The following is a 21540-nucleotide window of genomic DNA, read 5'->3' as shown; positions in this document are numbered from 1 at the left end:
TTCTCAAAGAACTAATCTCAGAATTGAAACTGAAACTCATAGCACAAACAATTGCCTAAAACCAACCGTCAGATCAGGAGTTAATTATGCCAATTCTGCAACACCAAAAAAATCTCATGGCTACTATATGCCCTATAGTATCTAATTCAAGACATATTCAATCCAGAAAACTTGAAGAATTATAAAAATTCATTCAAGAAAAAGACTAAAAGTCACGTTATAGATATTACTATTTTGCCCAGAAGGAAAAAAAAGACTGGTAGATTTCATGTATCGATTTGTGTAGAGAAGATAGATTAAGCTATTGTATTGATCATTTCTTAAATATAGTTTTCTATTTTTTACCATACACCTGTACAGACTAAAAAGAAGAAAACGCGTAAGTTATTGAGAAAACTTTTATGTTGATTCCTGGCCTTCCAGTTGCTTATATATCAAACTATACACACATAATACACATACCCCCATAGATTACCTAAGTATATTTTTGATATTTAGTTTGTATCTAAGGTGTGCATGACTCAGGGTCCATTTTTTCCTTGCAAAAATTATACCAAAGAGTCAAAAGGGAGGTTTAAAAAAAAAAAGGGGGACATTCAAATCAATGTTCAGAATGGGAAAACAAGGGGTAATCTGGTCCAGAAGAAAAAGGGGACAGATGCTGACAACGTAAAGTTAATCCTGTTTGAGGTTTTTTGTTTTTGCTTTTTGCTGCATTTGTTCTGTTCATAGGCTATAGATAATCCTCAGACCAAAATTCAAGGTATGGCCATTTTCTTATCAAGCAAAAGAGGTAGATGGGGCACTTGAGTAGCTTAGTCAGTTAAGCCACCAACTCTTGATTTCAGCTTGGGTCATCATCTCATGGTTCCTGAGGTTCATGAGATTGAGCCCAGCATGGGTCTCGGAGCTGTCAGTGCTCCCGTTCTCTCTTCCTCCTTCTCTGCCCCACCCCCTGCTCTCTCTCAAAAACTAATAAACATTAAAAAAAAAGTAGTAGGTATATCTTCCAGGAAATAATTAAGATTCATAAATTAATTCCATTTTCTTCAGTTTGAAAATTAAAGACGATTATTAACAAATATAGCTTTATGTAAAATCTCTTTTTCCCAATCAGGCCTAAAGAGGAAAGAATACTTGCTCCTAGCAAGCAAATACATCAAAATCATAATTAACAAAATCTTTAAACTACAAAAACTTGTGAGGGAAGGATGATAAGAAAGTAAGAGTTTTTCAGGGTTTCAGGTCAAAAATAATTTCTGGAATATGGTCTATGGTCAGCATATGCAGCCCCATTGTTTATATATCCTCCATAGCTCCAGACTACAGAATAAACTTTTAACAATAAAGTGACAACTGACGTTATATTGTAAATATTATATTTCTCTCACTCACACACAATGTTTTATGAGACATTTACTAGTTTTAATGTATCCATAGGATTAATACTCATATGGAGTAGAATGCAAAAAGTGCAGAACTAAAGAAGTCAAATGAAAACAAAAGCACACGTTTCTTAGGATTTAAAAATATTGCACATAATAAGTTTGCACAGAAATTACTGGCTGTATAAACAGAATGAGGTATTAGTCAATCTCTAGATAAAGATGAGTGCAAAGAAGAGGAGCCACACACAAGAGATACATAAATCCATAGAAGACCTAGCGCGCCAACGACTAAGAGAAATGTGAAAAGATGTGTAAATGAGCTATGATTTCAACACTACAAAATCATTAGCCAGGGACCAAACATGTAACAATGTCTTGGCAATATTTCAAAAGTTTTCAACTGTCTTTCAGCCTAAATGGCTATAAGCAATACAATCATTTCCCTTACTCCAATTTTACTACAGAAAGGTATGGTTCTGTGGTAAATATTAAACCGTGACTTTCTGAAACTTTCAGTGGAAAGATACTATTATCCTTTGTTGAGTGACTCAATTGCAGTTTCATGTACATTTAGCAACCCAAATCAGAGATGCTGCAGAGCATGCAACTTTAAATTAGCAAAGGTTTCACTGCAAAAACCACTGAAGTTCACAAATTTAAATCTACAGTAAGTTTTAAAGTTTAACTTTTAAATACGTATCAGGCAAACTCAATCTTTTCTTGGTAATAAAACTGGCCACGCAAGTAAGCCCAAGGGCAAGTAGAGAAAGAAAGACCAGGCAGAATTATAATATCTTTTGTTTTTTTTTAAAAAGAATGTTTCCTAATCAGGAAAATTAATAATTATCTATTTCTCTAACTGAATGTTGCTGAATTTTCAAAAACCATTTAAATACATTTAATATCTATATCAAGTTAAGTGAAATCATGCACTTGTCAAAATAGTTCACAGAAAACTGTTTTGCATCAAAGATATTGAAGAAGAGTCAACTAGTTGGATTTAGTGAGGACAAACAGTGAACTACTGTCCTGAACAGTCAGTGTATGTAGTAACCATATTTCCTCTTCGTTGTGTGACAGTCCTGCAGTGCTTGCTAGATCCATGGAATCTATTTTCAGTCTGTACTGTGTGCCGATTGGTGGTGTCAAAACCACTAAAAGAAAACATTTTCTCCATATCTTCAAACATGTCATCAAACAGTCCACCTCCAAAAGAAAACTCCTGGAAATGATGTCTTTGTCTACTGGAACCATCCTGGCGTGTCTGGAAGTGATTTTCAAAAGGCTTCTTGGACCGAGTGTTTTGGTTTTGACCAAAAAATCCAAAGTCTTTAAATAAATCATCAAAATTAAAGTTAAATGACTGCTCAAAAGGGCTTCCGTTAGCTCTTTGTCCTTTACCATTAGTAAAAGCACTGTGTCCAAGTGTATCATACTCTTTTCGCCTGTTAGCATCTGAGAGTGTTTCATATGCTAAAGGAAATAAAAATATTAGTAACTGAAGGTAATCAAAATTACATATAACCCAACCTCTTCAAATAAGTGAATTCAATTCTCTATTTTAGGGAAGAGTATCATACCATCAATAAAACCAAAACATTATAAACGTAGGAAAAAGGTAAAATGAAAGTTACAATAGGCGGGGCCTTTGTCTTGTTCACTGTACAGTATCGGCCGTTAGCATATGCCTGCCCCCAATAAATATCCAATAAATATTTGTTAAATGAATGCTACCATTACTTAAAGGTAAGCATATGGGTAACAATTAGTTATTTTTCATATTATTTGGGTAAAACTATTCTTGTATTAAATAACTTAATGGCTCAATATAACTTTAATTAGTTATATTTAGAAGAATTAAGATTTCTCACTTCCTTACTAGTTGAAGTAAATGTTTAATTCCAACTGTCTATTCAATTACCCCCATCCACCATTAATTACCATATGCTCAGTGCAACTTGTTTCAGGGCTAGTCTTAAGCTAAAATTTGTTTCATATTTTTTCTTTAAAGACAAATGTCGTTTTTAAACATATATGAAGAAAAAACCCACATTTCAAAGTCTATTTAAACTTTTTACACTTAATATTTTTATATTTAATCTCCATACTTAGTGAAAACCATGTTTCATAGGTTAGCTTATAAGTTTTGGGAACCTAAAATTCCTTTTAACATGTAAACAATAAGCTACTTCATAAACAATAAAAGAAAGAAGTAATACATTATCAACGTTTTAAGATCTATATGTCAATAAAAATGCATACTACCATTTATCCATCCATCCAGGAATCAAAGTACTTATCATAAGAGAATAGTCTCAAGAATCTCCCTTTATTTAAATGTAGATCCCTCTCTGCCACCCACCTCCACAGTATCTCCAAATACATACACTTCTTAGCTATCATTCTCCTTTACTAGTTAATATCTGTGAGGCCTCAGAGACAGTCATTTACTTACCTTCTGCAATCTCTCTGAATTTTGCTTCAGCATCAGGGCTCTTATTTTTGTCAGGATGGTACTTCATGGCCAACTTGTGAAAAGCTTTCTTGATTTGGCGTTCTGATGCTGATTTTGGCACACCTAAGATATCATAGTAACTTTTGGAGGCCAAAATTAATTCCGTTATCATTAAAATGCAGATTGCAAAGACGAAAACTGACTGGGGAGTAGCCATTTTTAATATCCTAAAAAAGAAAAAAAAAAATTATCCATGGAGCTAACGTTAAGATTTTTTAAAATGAAACCCAGTGAACTTTTAGGATACAAGCTATACTTCCTGCAGTATTAAAACTGTTAAGCATATAGTATCTTGTACTTGTTTCCATGTTATTTCAGTTTACAGGTTTTATTACCCCTACATTGGTTGTAATCTTCTTGAAGGCAAATATGATTCAACCAAAGTGGGAAAAAATCTCCTTTGCTTTACCTTTCCACTAATACTCTGGTCATACACAGAGTAGACACAAAAATACTCAATAACTGATTTTTGCCAGTTAATATTGAAGATTCATCATTTGCAAACATTGTAAAAAGGGTGGGAAATCCAAGTAATTTTTCAAAGGATGTCAATTTCCCTTTCAAAAATTCATATTCTAAAAGGATTAAAAATAAAAGTATTTAACTTCACAGAAAAAGTACATTACCAAGGTAAACAGCCCAGTAGGTCTGAATTGATAATCTTCCCTTCCTAACAATGTACCAACTTCAGCCTTCGTTTTGGCAAGGTGAGCCAAGTATTGCAAATAGAAAATCTCATCATAATAGTATTGACAATACAGTAGAATGTAATGATTTTTTAATTGTAACATCCCAAATATTTAACAGAAAAATGGGTTTTGTTAAAAACTTGTAATTAACAGAATTTAACATTTCTCCTAAGGCTACCAGAAAAACGAACTGTCATAGTCTTTACTTTGGATAAGCTAGTTATTTTCAAACTTCTCAGTAGTCATTAAAATATCTCTCTAACCTTAAAGAAGTTTTACATTAGAATTCAACTTAGAATTCTGGGTAGTATAGATTTAATGACTTGGGATTCAAAACGAATGTGACCCTGTTTTTTGAACTCTACTACAGGAGTTAATAACCTATGATGACATTACAAGGCTGACGAAAGACAGTACGGTTTGTGGAAACTGCCTGCCTTTCTCTCCTGTGGCATTTTCTGAGCGTAATTAGCAGATGGATTCCTCCTTTCCAGAGAGTTACTCATAGTCACGGGCACCGAGGATCAAGTACGACCGTCTAAAGAACGCAGAGGGAGTACTGCGGACGCCACAAAGACTGCAGGTACTTCCCTAGTCAGAGGGTGGGTCTGAAACTGACAGGGAGGCACATATTACTGGTTTAATGAAGGTTACTCCACAGTTTAGTATCTGAGACTTTTTTTAGGAGACCGATTTTTGTATCATACTGACTTCTCCTTCCCAAGAGGGACCCATCGGACAGCAGCCTGGGCCTTACTCCCCAGAGCCGGTGGGCGGTTGGGCTGCACTGTCCAGCCCTTACCCCAAGACGACCCCATACGCGTCCCGTCCGTCCAGGCACCGCCCTCGCGGCTGTCCGCGGCCCGGAGGCCAGCCCTGGGAAGAGCTGTCCGACGCCCGAAAAGGCCAGCGGCCAACCCAAAACACAAAACGCCCTATTCTGTGGTTCGGTCATCTCCTTTTTCCTCGTCCCTCAAGAACACCAGGCAGCCTGAAGCGCTTGCGACGACCGTGGCGACCACCGAGAGGTCAGTCTACAAAGACCGGCCGAAGCCCTGGGGACACTCTAAACACCCCTCCCCGCGACCTCCCGGCCTCTCCCCACATCCTCACCCTCCGACTGCTGCTGCTCAACAGAGCAGAGGCGCCGGGAGACTGACGACCGTCTCCGCACAGCTGCTCGGCCCGGCCGTTCGCCCAGGTCTCCACGGCCTCCCCTAGCCGGCGGGCGCCCCACTGCCGGTTGCACACCGACCTAACGCTCCGCCTGCCGCCGCCGCCGCCGCGACCCTTCTCAGCCCGCTCCCCACTGGCCAGCGGCCGCTACTGGCGCCGCCACCTCAGGAGAAGACCTACACGAAACGCTTCCCTATTGGCTCCCGCTTCCCCACCTGACCCTGGCGCCCTACGCGCACGTGGAAAACTGTTGTTGCCGCTCAGCCGGTGCGTCACTTCCGGCCCCAACCTCCAGAAAGGGCCGTGCTGAAGCCTGAAGAAGCGGAAGTGAGTCGACGATTGCAGCGTCTTTCCTCTCGGCCTATTCCGGCGCAGGCGCGGTGGCCTCGGACGGCCTGGACTTGGCGGCCCCACCTTGGCAAGGAGGTTCCGCCAGCGCCCCTCGTCGGCCTGGGCCTTCTGGGCCGCACCCGAGCGATGCCTCGCTATTGCGCAGCGATTTGCTGTAAGAACCGTCGGGGACGAAACAGTAAGGACCGGAAGCTGAGTTTTTATCCGTAAGTTGTCCTTCGAGCAGAAGCGTCAGACGCCTTGTCTTTGGGCCACTGTCCTGTGGCCGTCGTAGCCACGGTTTGGGGTTATCTGGAAATTCGTCCTCGGCTCTACGGGCGTGGCTCTTCACTGCGCGGGAGGAGGATGTTAAGGGTCGAGTTGAGTTTACCTAGAAATGCCCTGGGCTAGGACACTGGGCTGGTGGCGAGGCATATAGGGGCCTTTTTGGGTGTTAAATAGCCCCCTAAAACAGTAGAGTTTGGGCGGTGCTCCGTGGATTTCCGAGCGTTTCCCCACCTCACCTGATCTCATTTTATTGTACGACGTTAACCACCACTTAAGGCACACATCAAACCCGCCAAGTGGGACGTTGCATTCACAGTTAATTTACACCTTCTGTGAGTTAGGTTGCATAGATGTTCTTAAGTCCGTCTTCTCCCGACGAAACTAAGGCCCTTCAGAAAGTAGGTTACCTTGAAGTTCTGTGACAAAGCCAGAATTGCAACCTGTGCCCTGCTCAGGGCTCTGTAGACTTTATTCGTACAGACAACAGGCTAAGTGTTGTTCCAAACTACTACTGCCACGAAATATTTCCGTGAACCCACAGAAGTGTTCGTTTTTATTCAGAAGAAGAGGGAAGTAGTAGTAACTCGGAGTCCAAGCTCCAAAGCCAGACTTAGTAGGTTCACAACCTGGCTCCACTACTCTGTAGCTGAATGACCTTCTGCAAAGTTTGAACTCTCTGTGCCTGAGATCTCTCACCCGTGGAGTTATTAATTGTACCTCAATTAATAACCTTCACACTTTGTGTGTAAATAGGTAAAGCTGCACTTGACAGTCAGTACGTGCTTAATATATGTGAGAATCAACATATTTGCAATATTCTGTTTCCTTTTTTTCTTGTTTGTAAAAATAATTCGTTTAGCTCTAACCTGGTCGTCTTTTACTCTTGTAGATTTTCACCAGCTATTTTTTGAAGCCTGTTTTACTTTAAACCAGAAACTCTGTGTTCGTGGATACAGTTGCTTTCCATGATCTTAACTAATGGAAAAACAAACAAACAAACAAAAAACCAAAAAAACCCTGGTAACCCAAAATAACTTACATATGGCAATATTTCCAGGATTGTCTCCCACCCATAGCCCACAAGATGCAGAGTGATTTTTGAGAGCAATTGTTAGTTATCAATAGCTGTGACTCTGAGAAGGTTTGTAGCAAAAAATCATGTTAAACTTGATTTAGCCTCATATTTCCCAGATTTATTTGGCCTTGGATTTAGGGGGAATAATGCCAGACTCCAAATTCTTTTAAGTTAATCTTTCCATAGTTACTGTTTTTAAGGAGGGAAAAATAATAATGCCAGAGGAGGTCAATTGTAAAGATTTTTTTCCTCCAATTATGAATTTACTGAAAGTGGGTTTTTTATGTTTTTTATTTCCATATGTAGTCTGAAAAATAAAAATTGAATTAGTTTTAGTCCCCTAATAGCACCAAACTTGAAGAATTGAATTTGTTAATGCTAACACTGTAATAAGCTCTACTGTATACTAATTTGATAATTCAGTTTACGTGTGTATATAATATTCAGTTTATACTGTGATTATTTTATACTTTTTGGGGGATTAATATGGCATTGAAACAAAATTACTGAGCAAATTGAACCACACTGTAAAGATACGAAGTTGTTCAGGAAACCTATTCCAGGAGATTTCTTAGAGATTTACCTGCTGAGAAAGTATTGCAGTCCAGTTACTAATGAGGATATGCACAAACTGATTTTTTTTTTTATTATTTATTTAGTTAGTTAGTTAGTTTGGTAACTTAGTATAGGTACAATAGAAATAATCTGCAAACAGTGTGCTTATACATAAAATGACATTTAAAAATATTGTAAAAGGCATATTCCCTTTTTAGATGTAGCAGAAAAAGTATGAACTTACCTATGGCTAACAGAATTTAGGTCTTCTGAAAAGAAAATTATTTTTGCCTTTAAATGTCTTTTCTGGTTATGTGTGTTATACTTACAACCTAAATTACTGATACATGCAAGGTTAAAAGTTTTTCAAGCCATGTATGAATATTGTATCTATGGTAAGAACTTACAAAGGTAGATCATCTGATTATTCCATATAAGGGTATCTGGGTTAAAAATTGTTTCCTACAAAGTACCCAGACTCCTTTTCCTTAGCATCTTCTAAAAAATTTTTTATTTTAATGTTTATCTTTATTTTTGAGACAGAGAGACAGAACATGAGTGGGGGAGGGGCAGAGAGAGAGGCAGACACAGAATCCGAAGCAGGCTCCAGGTTCTGAGCTGTCAGCACAGAGCCCGACGCCAGGCTCGAACTCGTCAACTGCGAGATCGTAACCTGAGCTGAAGTCGGATGCTCAACCGACTGAGCCACCAGGCACCCCTCCTTAGCATCTTCTAAAGTTATCAATATTTGCAGGGGTGCGGGGGGAGGCATGCTATTACAAAGCATAACCTAAATGGTTGGGATTGAGAGGGAATGTATAATTGTTGCTTTCTATATAAGAAACCTTATGTCGTTACTATTTTTTAAAAATAAGAATTGAGACTTCTCATAAAATCATTGAAATATGAATTACTGTTAACTTTTGTTTAATGGAGTTTAACCGAAACCTATTTAGATTGGTAGGAAAAGTTTTCTCTCAGATTCTGTCATTAGCCTACTTTTGCCTATAACACACATTTCATTATGTTAGCACCAACTCTAAACAGAGGTTATTTTCAGCCCAGGAACAGCACAAAAAAGAACTGTCTTACTTTTCTCTGTCTTTTCTCTTTGATTTCAATTTCATGTTATAAAATATGAGTCTGTTCAGGGGCGCCTGGGTGACTCGGTCGGTTAAGCGGCCGACTTCGGCTCAGGTCATGATCTTGTGGTCCCTGAGTTCGAGCCCCGCATCGGGCTCTGTGCTGACAGCTCAGAGCCTGGAGCCTGCTTCGGATTCTGTGTCCCCCTCTCTCTCTGCCCCTCCCCTGTTCATGCTCTGTCTCTCTCTGTCTCAAAAATAAATAAATGTTAAAAAAAAAAAAAATTAAAAAAAAAATAAATAAATAAAATATGAGCCTGTTCTTTACAACATTTTTAGTTCTTGTGTCAGTTTTCTTTCATAACTTGAATTTTAGGGTTCTTAGTTTATTGGTCATATAAGTTTAGAAATAGTAGACTAAATTATGTATGGATAGACTTGAGGCTGATTCTGGTAAAGGGCATGGAATATTAGTACTTTTATAAAATATAGTATTCATTGTCAACTAAATCACTTACTTGAACTAACTTTCTTTTAAAAAAATGTTAATATTAATAAGGGCCTAAAGTTTAATACTCCCTTGAAATATAGAAAAGACACCATTTGACTTATTAGTATATAGTATCAGTATAGAATACATTTGAATAGGACTTTGTAGTTTATGCCAAGCTCTTTCCCAGTTCTAGGCAAAATATACAACAAAATAAAAATATAATCCACAGAAAATATGAGTAGATTTTATCCTTTGTTGGAACACACATATTTTACTTGAAGAGACTCTGAGTTCTGTTTTACCAGCCAGTCTTCTCAAAAGCTTTGGCTACATGTCTTAGAGCTTACTCATCTTTCCTCGAGAGGGCATGTAGTAATTATCACAAAGATGCTCTTACATGGTAGGGACTGTTGCCTTGCTTTTGCAGCACTCAGTGCATAGGTTACCCTATGTATGCAGTCCTGGAACTTGGCAAAATTGTAAAAATATAGCAAAGTTTTCCTTTTTTAATTTCAGGTTTCCTCTACATGACAAAGAAAGACTTGAAAAATGGTTAAAGAATATGAAACGTGATTCATGGGTTCCCAGTAAATACCAGTTCCTGTGTAGTGACCATTTTACTCCTGACTCTCTTGACATCAGATGGGGTATTCGATATTTGAAACAAACTGCAATTCCAACAATATTTTCTTTGCCTGAAGATAATCAGGTATTGGAGGCAGAGCATAGGGGAGAGGGGGATAATGCAGGGTGGTAGGTTGCAGGGTCGCAGGTAATGAGGTTAAGGGAGGGAGAGGGAAAGATAACTGCTGGGGAAACAGATGCTTGAGAAAAAGGAAGAACTAATTTATGCTTTTACTAAAAGTATGATAATTAAAAAAAAAAAATTAAACCATTGTGAAGCATACCTTAAGAACCAAAGATAACATGTGCATAAATCATTAAGTTATTGACATAAGATAGTGATCTAAGATTTTGTTACTGGTCTTTGAGTGATCTGAAATATTTCCATCATATATTGAATGTGCTTAATACTTTATAAAAAACACTTTGAAGTAATTTGAGTTGTTATATGCTTAGAACTTTTTTTAACTGCATAAATTTGCTTGGCCAATTTATAATTAAATATTCAGCACTGACTAATAAGAGAATAAGGTTAGTGAGGACATCTTTAGAATTTGAAAATATTATTTTCTAGGAAAAAGACCCTTCCAAAAAAATATCTCAGAAGAAAAAATTAGATGATGAGAAAGAAGTATGCCTAAAAGCCAAGTCACAAGAATCATTTGCATCAAATGAGCTAAAGAAAAATACAGTTAATACAGATATTCTCCCTGAACACACAGAATTACTTAATTCTTCTACCTTGGTGAAGCCACCAGCTGCAAAAACAGAAGGTATACAAAATAACATATTAACTCTTAATCTGATTAAACAAGATATTGGAAAACCAGCATCTACCTTGGAAACATCAGTTACCCAAAACATAGGTGGTTTTCACACATCTTTTGAGAATCTCAATTCTACAACTATTACTTTGACAACTTCAAATTCAGAAGATATTCAACCATCTTTGGAAACCCAAGAAGTACTCGAAATCACTACGAATCATCTTGCTAATGCAAACTTTACAAATAATTCTGTGGAAATAAAGTCAGCACAGGAAAGTCCATTCTTACTCAGTACAATTACTCAAACAGTTGAAGAATTAAATACAAATAAAGAATCTGTTATTGCCATTTTTGTACCCACAGAAAATTCCAAACCTACGATTGATTCTTTTGTACCTGCTCAAAAAGAAACTGTGGAAATGGAAGATCTAGACGTTGAAGACTCCTTATATAAGGATGTAGACTATGAGACAGAAGTTTTACAAATTGAACATTCTTACTGCAGACAAGATATAAATAAGGAACATCTCTGGCAGAAAGTCTCTAAACTACATTCAAAAATAACTCTTCTTGAACTACAAGAACAACAGACTCTTGGAAGATTGAAGTCTTTGGAAGCTCTTATAAGGCAGCTAAAACAAGAAAACTGGCTATCTGAAGAAAATGTCAAGATAATAGAAAACCACTTCACAACATATGAAGTTACTATGATATAGAGTGTTAAGAGGTTTTAAAGCTGTGACTTTCATATAAGCTTTTTGCAGCCAAACCAAATTATATGTAAAGTGAACTTTTTTCCTGTATAAAGTTCTCATCTTAATGAAGCTAAGTGTTCTAATATTATGAACGTATCCTGTTCTCATAATGTTCATTTTTAGGAAAAACTAGAGAGTTGTTGGGCTGTAGAGAAAAAGTTTCACTATTTGGTAATCTTCTAAATTAAAGTTAAGATAGAGTGAATAAATAATATGGTAATATGATTCATAAAATGGAAGAGCATGGATATGGTGAAAGGGATCCAGAAGAGAAATCGACTCCGGTATCAGTCCTGGTTCTACCATTAGCTTATGACTTGGGCAAGTTACTATTGAATATCAGTCTGTAATCTGTAAAATAAGGGCACTTCCTAAATCTAGTCTGTTTATAGTTCTTTTCCTTTCTATTCACGTACTTCTAATAGAACAAATTTTCTATAAGGTAATAAATACGTAATAATAGATATTGGCTAGCATTTGATGTTATTAACTATTGGATTATCCTCAAAATTCTGTGGTGTGTGACGTTTTGACTATATAGTAATCTGTAGTAACAAAGGAAGGTACTCTTTATAATTTTATCCACTTGAACTAAAATAGCCATCCTTTAGCCAGTTCATAGAAGAGGTACCTTAAACTTCAAAGAACATGTATTTCAGTACCATATATGTAGCTGACCATCATAATACAGAGTCACTTAATCTTAACATTCTGTATTTAAGGTTATAATTTGCAAACCAAAAGTTTTAATGAAGTTAATTTTTAAAAATCTATATATTTATTTTAGAAATCATACCTTTTTATCTGTTTAATGTGTAACTTTTAAAAATGTGTGCTTTTGTCATTTTTAAATTCCAGAATGATAGAGTAGTACTTCATATTCTACATGCCCACTTACATATATTTTATTAAAAAACATAAGAAATTATAGATATTTGGTGATGTTCTTAGGCAAGTAGGAGAGAAATGGTGATATAAATAAAAATACTGCTTATATCCATATGAATTTTTTAAAATGTGAAAGCAAAGACTTAATGGGAACAACAGAAATGTGAAAACAAAAAAGATCTTGTAAAATTGTCACTTCACATAATTAAAATGTTACTGATGGTGGTATTGAGCAAGTTCTGATCAGTGTGATTCATATTTTTTTCATCTTTTTTTTTTTTTTTTAAGTAAAAAATACTATTACTTATCTTCAAGAAAGATTTTGAGAATTCTTGAGGTAGCATGTTTTTGGTCCTGGAAGATAGGAGGTGCTCAATAAATATTAGTTGACTGCACAGCAAATAGTATACTAATTGTTTTGTAAATTCACAGTGATTGTTTTTGACCACATTTTAGTTTTTTTAAGCTGATAAAGTTAATTGGTATTATATAAATATGTGTCTGCTAAATACAAAAAGTTGATTTAGACATGTCCTTATGTGCTCATGGGAGGAAAAAAAAAAACTTTAAATTTTTTCATAAATTGTGTGCAGCTAATTGGTAGAATTAATATGGTTACCTTTAAGTATTCTTATATTTCATTTTTACAGTACTGTAATAAAAATAGTATAGATGAAAATAACCTTGATAAGTCATTATGAAGGAATGTTTCAACTCTGTTTTTAACTGTGTATATTGTAGTTATTTTCCATTTGTTTGAAGTTGTTTACTCAGGAATAATTTAAACTCATTGTATTTCTTTAAATTTAATAAATTATAAATATTTAAGATATTTTCTTGGCCTGCCTATATTCAATTCGGGATGTTTCCAACCTGTTAACTTCTAAATATATTTGGGGGGGGCGCCTGGGTGGCTCGGTCAGTTAAGCATCCGACTTCAGCTCAGGTCATGATCTCACGGTTCGTGAGTTCGAGCCTCGCGTCGGGCTCTGTGCTGACAGCTCAGAGCCTGGAGTCTGCTTTGGATTCTGTGTCTCCCTCTCTCTCTTACCCTCCCCCGTTCATACTCTGTCTCTCTCTGTCTCAAAAATAAATTAAAAAAAATAAAAGTTAAAAAAAAAAAGAAAATCTAAAAATTAAAATAAATAAATAAATAAATAAATATATTTGGGGATTCTGATGAATTTTATTTCTTACTTGCATGATTATAGCAATCTCTTAGTTAATCTTGCCATATTTTTAATCCCTTCCATATCATTGTGGATTCTGTCAGCTTTTTACTTCAACTATAGATCTAACTATAGCATCCACCCACTACTTAACTTTCCCAACTCAGAAATCTGAAATTACTCTTGAATACCTATAGAATAAAACCAAACTTGTTACTATATGTGGTCCTATGTGATTGGCTTCATCATGTGTTCTAGCTGCACTACTTATTTAGCATTTTCCAAATATAGAGGTGACTTTCTTCCTGAAATTTAACCAGTCAAAATTGCAATTTGATTGAATTCCATCTCCTTTTTTCCAGTCAAAATTGTTTTCTCTCTGCTCCTACGGGGCTTCATTTTATAACACCATAACAGCGTTTGCTGTATACTTTTTTACTTCATATTTATGGCTGTTTTTTGACCAGATTGCAAGCTTTATAAAGCAGAATTTTCATTAATCACTTATTTCGTTGACAATGTAATATTCACTCAATAAATGTTTGGATGAACATTTTGAATTTGCCTACTTGATTCTTGTCACTTAAAATCAAGAACCTTCTTAACAGAATGGGTCCTTGATACCTTAGAATGTTTAGGGAAAGTTATAGGTCTTTACATAATCGTTGAAACATTCCATGTCTCCAGTGGACAATAGTTTACCAATTATCTGCTATGCCATCTCTGAATTGTGTGTGTGTGTGTGTGTGTGTGTGTGTGTGTGTGGTAGACTATCCCCACTCAAATATTTTCTGTTTTCTATCCTATATAATTAAAAAGGAAGTAAGTCCAAGTATGGCTATAGAATATATCTCATTCTATATTCTTTCCTACACTGTGACCTTACCACTCCCTTATCAAGAGGTGAAATTTATTTCTCTAGCTTTCTTAATCTGGTGGGCTATGTGAATGCTTTGACCAATAGAATACAGTGAAAGCGATGCAGCCAGTTCCAAACTTAGCCCTTAATTGGGTTGGCAGCTTTTACTTCTTTGGAACAGTATCTCTTCGAATGCTAGATGCCCTCTAAAATATGTGATTACCCTGATACCATACTGGAAAAGCCAAAGCCACATGGAGAGGCTCTAGAAAATGTGAAGAAGCCAAAAAGCAACTCAGTTTGTATCACAGAGTCCTGAAAGACAGTAATTGGAGTCAACAGGTATCTCTGGAATTGGAGGAAGAGGTGTGAAGACATGTTTTTTTAAAAGAATAGAATTGATATTAAGCAGTAGTCCTCACACAGCTTGGCAGGTGTCCCTTTCCTAAATTCAAAGGTTTGCAAGTTTATTCTCTGGAGAGGACAAAACAAATTCTTCAGAAAAGATCATGGGTATCCCTATACCATACTGAAAAAGAGGTATTAAGTGAAAGTTTATAGTGAAAATTTGTATCATTAAGTGAAAGCTGAATAGTGAACTCCAACCTAGCCTCTATCATATATTCAGTTCCCAGAACTGTGGCAACCAAACTTACACCCTTTAATTTTCTCTTGGGAATTTGACAAACTCATGATGATGAAACAAGATTTCACATTGGGAGTTCCAGCTGGGTCCAGCTAAGTCACTCTTCAGTAGTGATTCTTAACCCTTAACTGCATCAAAATCACTCGAGAGGTTTTAAAATGTTTCATTACTCAATCTGATTCAGTTAGGTATAAAACCTGAGTATCTGTGGTTTAAAATTTTTCCCAGGTGATTCTCCTATACAGCAAAAGTTGAGAATCCTTGCTCTACAGTAAAGCTTATGGACATGGCTCATCCCCGAGTGAAGAGTTTCTCATCAGTGTCCTGCTGACAGTTGACAGTCAATTGTATTAGAGATAGCAACTAAAATAAGTACAAAACAGTAATTTAGAGAAAATACTGTTAAGTAGAAGAAGAGTTAGGGGAAAGAGCCAAAATATACTTAATACTCTTACTAAAAAGAGATGTATATTGTATACCTGAAAACAAAAACAATACATTTTTATTTATTTAAAAAAATTTTTTAATGTTTATTTCTGAGACAGAATGCGAGTGGGTTGGGAAAGAGAGACAGGGAGATGAATCTGAAACAGGCTCCAGGCTCTGAGCTGTCAGCACAGAGCCCGACACGGGGCTCCAACTCAGGAGCTGTGAGATCATGACCTGAGCTGAAGTCGGACACTCAACTGAGTGAGCCACCCGGGCCCCCCAACAATACATCTTTAAAAAGGAGTATTAAAAAGAACCCTAGTAATTTAAAGTGTGATATTAGGGACACACCGAGGCACATCATTTTTAAAAATCAAAACTTTAGACACAAAAAGAGGATCTTATTTCATCAAGAAAAAATCCACAAAGGGTCAAGAATAGGACAGCTTCAAACTTCTGAATGGCTACACTGGAAGCAAGACAAGAGATCAATGATTTGAAAATTATGAGAAAAAGGTTTCCAAGATCAAATCCTGTATCCAAAGTCTCAAAATATAGCATCCTCTCTTTTCTAAGGCAGCTATTGGAAAATGCATCCTAGGGAAACAAGGCTGTAAAAGAAAATTAAGAGAATGGCCTGTCTTATAAAATTATACCTGTGATGATATTTTATCATTCAATTGATCCTGACATTAGAAATAGGAAAAAGGAAATTCAAACTGAGAAAGAAGCAGAGAGAATCCCAAGTTGGTAGTTAAGGGAGGTCCCAATTTAATAGCCTGACCACCAGTCCAAATTAGAGTAGGGCAGAAGGCTCAGGGAGTTCTTCAAGAAGATAAAAATTGATGGAATAACTGACTGGGGTAGAATTTAGAGTTGAATTAATAGTAAATACAGAGAAAACTATGCAAACAAATCGGAATACACAAAATATGTAGAATGGTCAAGCTGTTATTTCTTAGTACATACTAAGATACATAGTTAAAATAATGTAGTTAAAAAATACATAGTTAAAAAATAGTACATCGTTAAAATAATGTAAATACAATATAAACACTGATATATTAGGAAGATAGTATGGGGCAGGGGGGGTGTGTGCCATGCGCATCCAGAGGCGTGCATATATAATTGTGCTGGGGCCAGGAGCAAGGAGTGGGATGATGTAATTGAAGCAAAATCCTCATCAACTGTAGCGGGATATCAAAAGATAATGCCTAAATGCAAAAACTTTAAAAATAGCAAATTAAGCATATTATTTTGAGTTAAATAGGTAAATACATAAAGAATCCACATATGTCATTGGAAATTGTTGACTAAGGAGTAAGAAATGGAGAAGGACTGCAGTTTTTTGTTTCAAGGCTTATAGGATGCTGACTTTTTAAGCACATGTTTAAGAGTAATGGGTTTATTTCTATTCATCCTTTAGGACTGACCTATTCATTATTTTATCTACAAAGCCTTCATTTGCCTTTCCAGATGCCCTTTTTAGTCTATTAGCTACCTTTACTTTTCCCTATCATAATATCTATCTTCCAGCGTCATTATTGCTTCTTTACTTGTTCTCATATCCCCAATATAAATTTTCATACCTTCAAAGTATAAGCTTTTTACATGCTTTTAATAAAAGCTTCATTGTGTAGCACAATTTCTCATACAGAGTAGGAGCTCCATAAATACTTGTCAAGTAAGTAACTTGTCACCTACTAAACCATATTTCAGGAATTATTTTGTTGGGTCTAATTCTGTCTCCACATTGAGACAGTCACTAGATAAGTTAACCAATTTGCAGCTCCATGATGCATTATTGCCCCATTATTCAAGCAGGCTCTGTTAAATTACTAACTTGAATTATAATGTAAATAATGCTACTTTATTTTTAATTTTTTTTTATATTTGGAGACATTATAGCATCCAGTGGCCTGCAGCTTATAATCCACACAAATGTTCTGTAAATCTCACAAAAGCTTGAGAACATAGCTTTGACATATGGAATGCTACTTTAAATCTTTCATTGACATGCTATAAATAGTACCTAGTAAATGTGAAGTACCATTTCTTCCAGACTAGAGTTTTGTAACTTGGAAGTCTGGACTTTAGGAAGTCTCCAGGAGGGTCACTGTATCCCCTAAAATTTAATGCGACATCTTATGTATATAGACATTTTTCTGGAAAGAGAAGCCATAATAATTTCTATTATATTAGAAAAGGGATAAATGACTCCAAAAAATTTAGACAATGCAATAATACCTTACATTCTACATTGTGCCATAGATCATAAAGCTCTTTACATACTTTATTTCCTAAGCACTCTGCAACAAAAACATAAGAAAATGTGTATTCTAGATTTGAATACACAAAACCCCCACCAATTTAGCTCTGTGGAATAGAACTGGGATTAAAAGGAAAATCGGCCCATATCCAAAAGTGGGCTGGGTAAATTCTACACAATTTTTAAGAGTTTCCAACCAGTGTTATTTCATATTTTCTGAAAAATAGATTTTAATGTTCAAATTAGTATATAGACTGTCAGAAAAACAAATTCAGAGATTATATAAGTACTATTTTGATTTTTGGAAAATACTATTTAAGTACACTTGTTTCTTGGTTATTGAAATATAATTCAAAATAAGAAGCAATGTAACAGGAGCCAATTTCAGAGTGAGCCTAATCTTTGTTTTTCTCAGTGCATGGTTCAGGTTTTACATTAATAAAAATGCATAGTGTTTTTAATATGCACAACAGACTAGAATATCAAAAATGTGAAATGAGGTTAATTTTATTGAACTTGCCAATATGCTTAGTCTAGGGAAAATGAATTTACTGACATGAGACTAGAACATAGCTGAACCATGGATGAAAAAAGAAGTCAATCAGTTCAATGATGGGGTATTAAAATATGAGAAGGAGTTTGGGAGGAATGAGGTGGGAGAGCAAAGAGCCTCATTCAGATTTTCCAGATAATCCTCAGACAATCATTAAATAAGAAAGCATTCATCTATTCCTCCCTGGAACGCTAAGTACTATGTTAAAGAGAGATTTGGTTTGCTATGTTAAAATTTGGTGCTTTCGAGGTCTGAAACATCTTTTGGCATATTAACTTACAGTCCACATGCAAGTTTAGTTTTATTAACTTGGGAAATGAGAAAATATGAAGGGAAAATATGTGGTAGAATATAGGAGGGGCATAGAGCTGAGACTCAGAAGACTGAGCAATCCGTCTTGCCTCAGAATTATAATCTAATCTCCTTTGTCAGGCAGAAGCACATTACTGGGTATCATCACAGAAATGCATTCCTGAAGACAAATACTGTAAACAAAGCCTTTTGCTGAGAAAGACAGCAAAGCCAGTCCAAGGCACAGTGAGGTAAGCTGCTCCTTCTTTAGCAATAGCAAAATACTGAGGATGAAGAGACACCATTACTAAGAACAGGGAGTGGAGCATTTGGTTTTAACAAGTTATGTTTGGCACAGGAGAAATTGCTTCCAAACTTAGATTAAGTATTCCCACAAATGTCCCCTTTCTGTCTTTCTTTTGTTAATCTGGGCAGAACTGAAACAAGAACTTCATGGGTGGTGGGGCCTATGTATCACTGAAGAACCAGTTGGCAATGTCACCTTTTCCATGTGGACACACATACACACACACACCGCTTAGTTTTTCACTCCTCTGTCTTTACAAACTCTATATCATTATAACTAGATAATTCTTTGTTGTAATTACCACCTTACATATCAGGTCTCTCTGATTACATTGCAAGTTACTAAGAAGTGGAGATTAACACTTACTCATCTTTGGCACTATAGGGGAGGAAAAAATTTCTCTGCCTTCTTAGATTGTGTGGGCCTGTGAAACAAACTGACAAGAGAAAAACAGTTTATTAGCACATGAACACGTGCATGGCACATACATGTGGGATAACTCCGCAATGGGTAACTAAAACGGGTGGTCAGAACTTGGGGCTTATATAGCATCTTAACAAAGAGAAGTGAGGGGCACCTGGGTGACTCGGTTGGTTGAGCGTCCGACCTTTGATTTTGGCTCAGATCATGATCCCAGGGTCGTGGAATTGAGCCTTGCATTGTTGCAGAGCCTGCTTAGGATTCTCTCCCTCTACCACTCTCCCCCACTCATTCTCTCCCTCTCTCTCTCTCTGTCTCTCTCTCGGGTAAAACAAAAAAACAAAGAGCAGTGTAAGACAAAGGTAAAGGGGTTTAGGTCGGTAGGGATGGCAAGTTATGGCAAGGTAAATATATGGAGGAAACTTAGGGAAGATAGGGTTGTTTTAGTAAGTTTTTTTATGTAGCTTACTCTGATGCTGGTAAGTCTAGAGTTGTCTCTGGTAATTACGAATTATCCTGTTCTTCCTAATATAGGAGAGAGCCAGAAGGTTTTGTGTGTGTGTGTGTGTGTGTGTGTGTGTGTGTGTGTGTGTGTGTGTGTGTCTGCTTCTTCTCAGTTGTCCTCAACTGAAAGCAAAGTGATATGTTTTGGGGTGACATAATCTGACCCCCTTTAGCACCTAGTAGGCCCTCAATTAGTTTTGGGAAAACACAATAATATGCTGTCTCTTGTGGCTATATTTGAATGACAGATGGTGGATAAAGTATATAGCATTATGCTTATGTCTAATTACTTTTAAATGCTATAGAACACTAACTTAATAAGAATTTTAAATTGCTCAGTTTCAAAGCCTATTCTAATTCAGTGCTGGCTCTTTTGCCCTAACGTGTATCTCAAATTTACCTGTTAACAGCAAATAGAAGTTTAAGATAGTTAAGAATAGGGATATCACTCTTTTCAATTTGAGGCCTCATCTAGAAAGTCACAAAATATTTACTCCAAGATTTCAGTTTTCAATTGCAATATGTAAAATGATTTAAAAATAAATAAGACTCAAAAATCTAAAATCTAGTAGTGCTAAAGATACCTTACTGGTGATTACTAAATCTTCCTTATGTTGGATTTACCTAAAATCTAAGTTGAAATTTTTTAAGTCAAGCCTTTAATTCTTTATCAATTATCTTCATCTTAAGTAATTTATCTCTTGATTTAGATTTTATTTTATGAAGTTTAAACTTCACCTACATTTATTCTATAACTTCAAATATATATTATTTCTAGAAGTGTTTATTTTAGTCCGTCTTGATTTTCACAGCTGAACTGAGAGCATATTAAGTGTACTTTGTTTGAGCTTTATAGAGAACCTGCCATTTGGTCTTGTTGCCATGGAATGTTTTCTACCGACTCTCTTAAAGTGACACATATTTACTGTTTATGATTGTTCTGGGAACTACACTTACCTATTTAGACATGAAAAATCACTTTCATTACACTATAAAAGAATATGGATTTTCTGAAAGCTCATTTTAACCTGAATAATACTTTGCTTCATTTACTTAGCTTAAATCTTGTATCAGTTCATTTTCTGGAGTAATTCAACTGTTTTGTCATTCTTAGAAGTGTGTCTATTTTTTTTAAATATAGCATCAAATCCCACATAAACTATGGCAAGTTACATTTCTTTGAATAAGGCAAAATGAAACCAAATATAATTTGGAATTATCTTTCCTGAGACACGTATCTAGCACGTTTGACTATCTCTTCCTCCTAAACTTGTTTTACTGCATTTCCTGTGTTGGTTTTATTTATTTGTTTATTTGTTTGTTTGTTTATTTTTAGAGACAGAGAGTGCAGGAGCATGCATGAGAAAGTGGGGAGGGGAGGGTGAGCAGTGAAGGTGGTAGAGGGAGAGAGAAAATCTTAAGTAGAAGAAAATCTTTACGCCCAGAAAGTTTGTTTCACACTCATTCT

General features: G+C 36.1%; 2 protein-coding genes across 6 annotated transcripts in view; one reads left to right on the top strand and one right to left on the bottom strand.

The window, feature by feature from the left end:
• Nucleotides 1-1362: 1362 nt before the first annotated feature.
• DNAJB9 (DnaJ heat shock protein family (Hsp40) member B9) lies at nt 1363-6003 on the bottom strand. Its single transcript, XM_007078581.2, has 3 exons — nt 5706-6003; nt 3844-4070; nt 1363-2861 (listed from the first exon to the last, which is right to left on the bottom strand). Exons 2-3 carry the CDS (start codon nt 4058-4060, stop codon nt 2410-2412), a joined length of 669 nt encoding a protein of 222 aa, XP_007078643.1. The 5' UTR covers nt 4061-4070; nt 5706-6003; the 3' UTR covers nt 1363-2409.
• Nucleotides 6004-6105: 102 nt separating this feature from the next.
• THAP5 (THAP domain containing 5) overlaps nt 6106-21540 on the top strand; it is a 136601-nt gene continuing 121166 nt past the window's right edge. For 4 of the 5 annotated variants that reach the window (XR_006212039.1, XR_006212041.1, XR_006212042.1 and 1 more), the window contains exons 1-3: nt 6106-6325; nt 10108-10300; nt 18983-19092. Coding sequence is in view for 2 of the 5 variants with exons in the window: in XM_042970079.1 (XP_042826013.1) it covers nt 6246-6325; nt 10108-10300; nt 18983-19092 (383 nt within the window). In the remaining 3 variants the exon portion in view is untranslated. Of the gene's footprint in view, nt 6326-10107; nt 10301-10789; nt 13572-18982; nt 19093-21540 lie in introns of those variants that run through there. The other variant, XM_007078579.3, reaches the window with a different exon arrangement.

This window comes from Panthera tigris, chromosome A2 (genome assembly GCF_018350195.1).
Source record: "Panthera tigris isolate Pti1 chromosome A2, P.tigris_Pti1_mat1.1, whole genome shotgun sequence".
Lineage (NCBI taxonomy): Eukaryota > Metazoa > Chordata > Mammalia > Carnivora > Felidae > Panthera > Panthera tigris.
This window is presented reverse-complemented; position numbering and strand designations above follow the sequence as displayed.

Coding starts and splice junctions, on each gene's coding strand:
- DNAJB9 (XM_007078581.2), bottom strand. CDS start 4,060: ATGGCTACTCCCCAGTCAGTTTTCGTCTTTGCAATCTGCATTTTAATG. Junction 2,862..3,843: donor ATTCAGAGAGATTGCAGAAG/GTAAGTAAATGA, acceptor TATTTCCTTTAG/CATATGAAACACTCTCAGAT.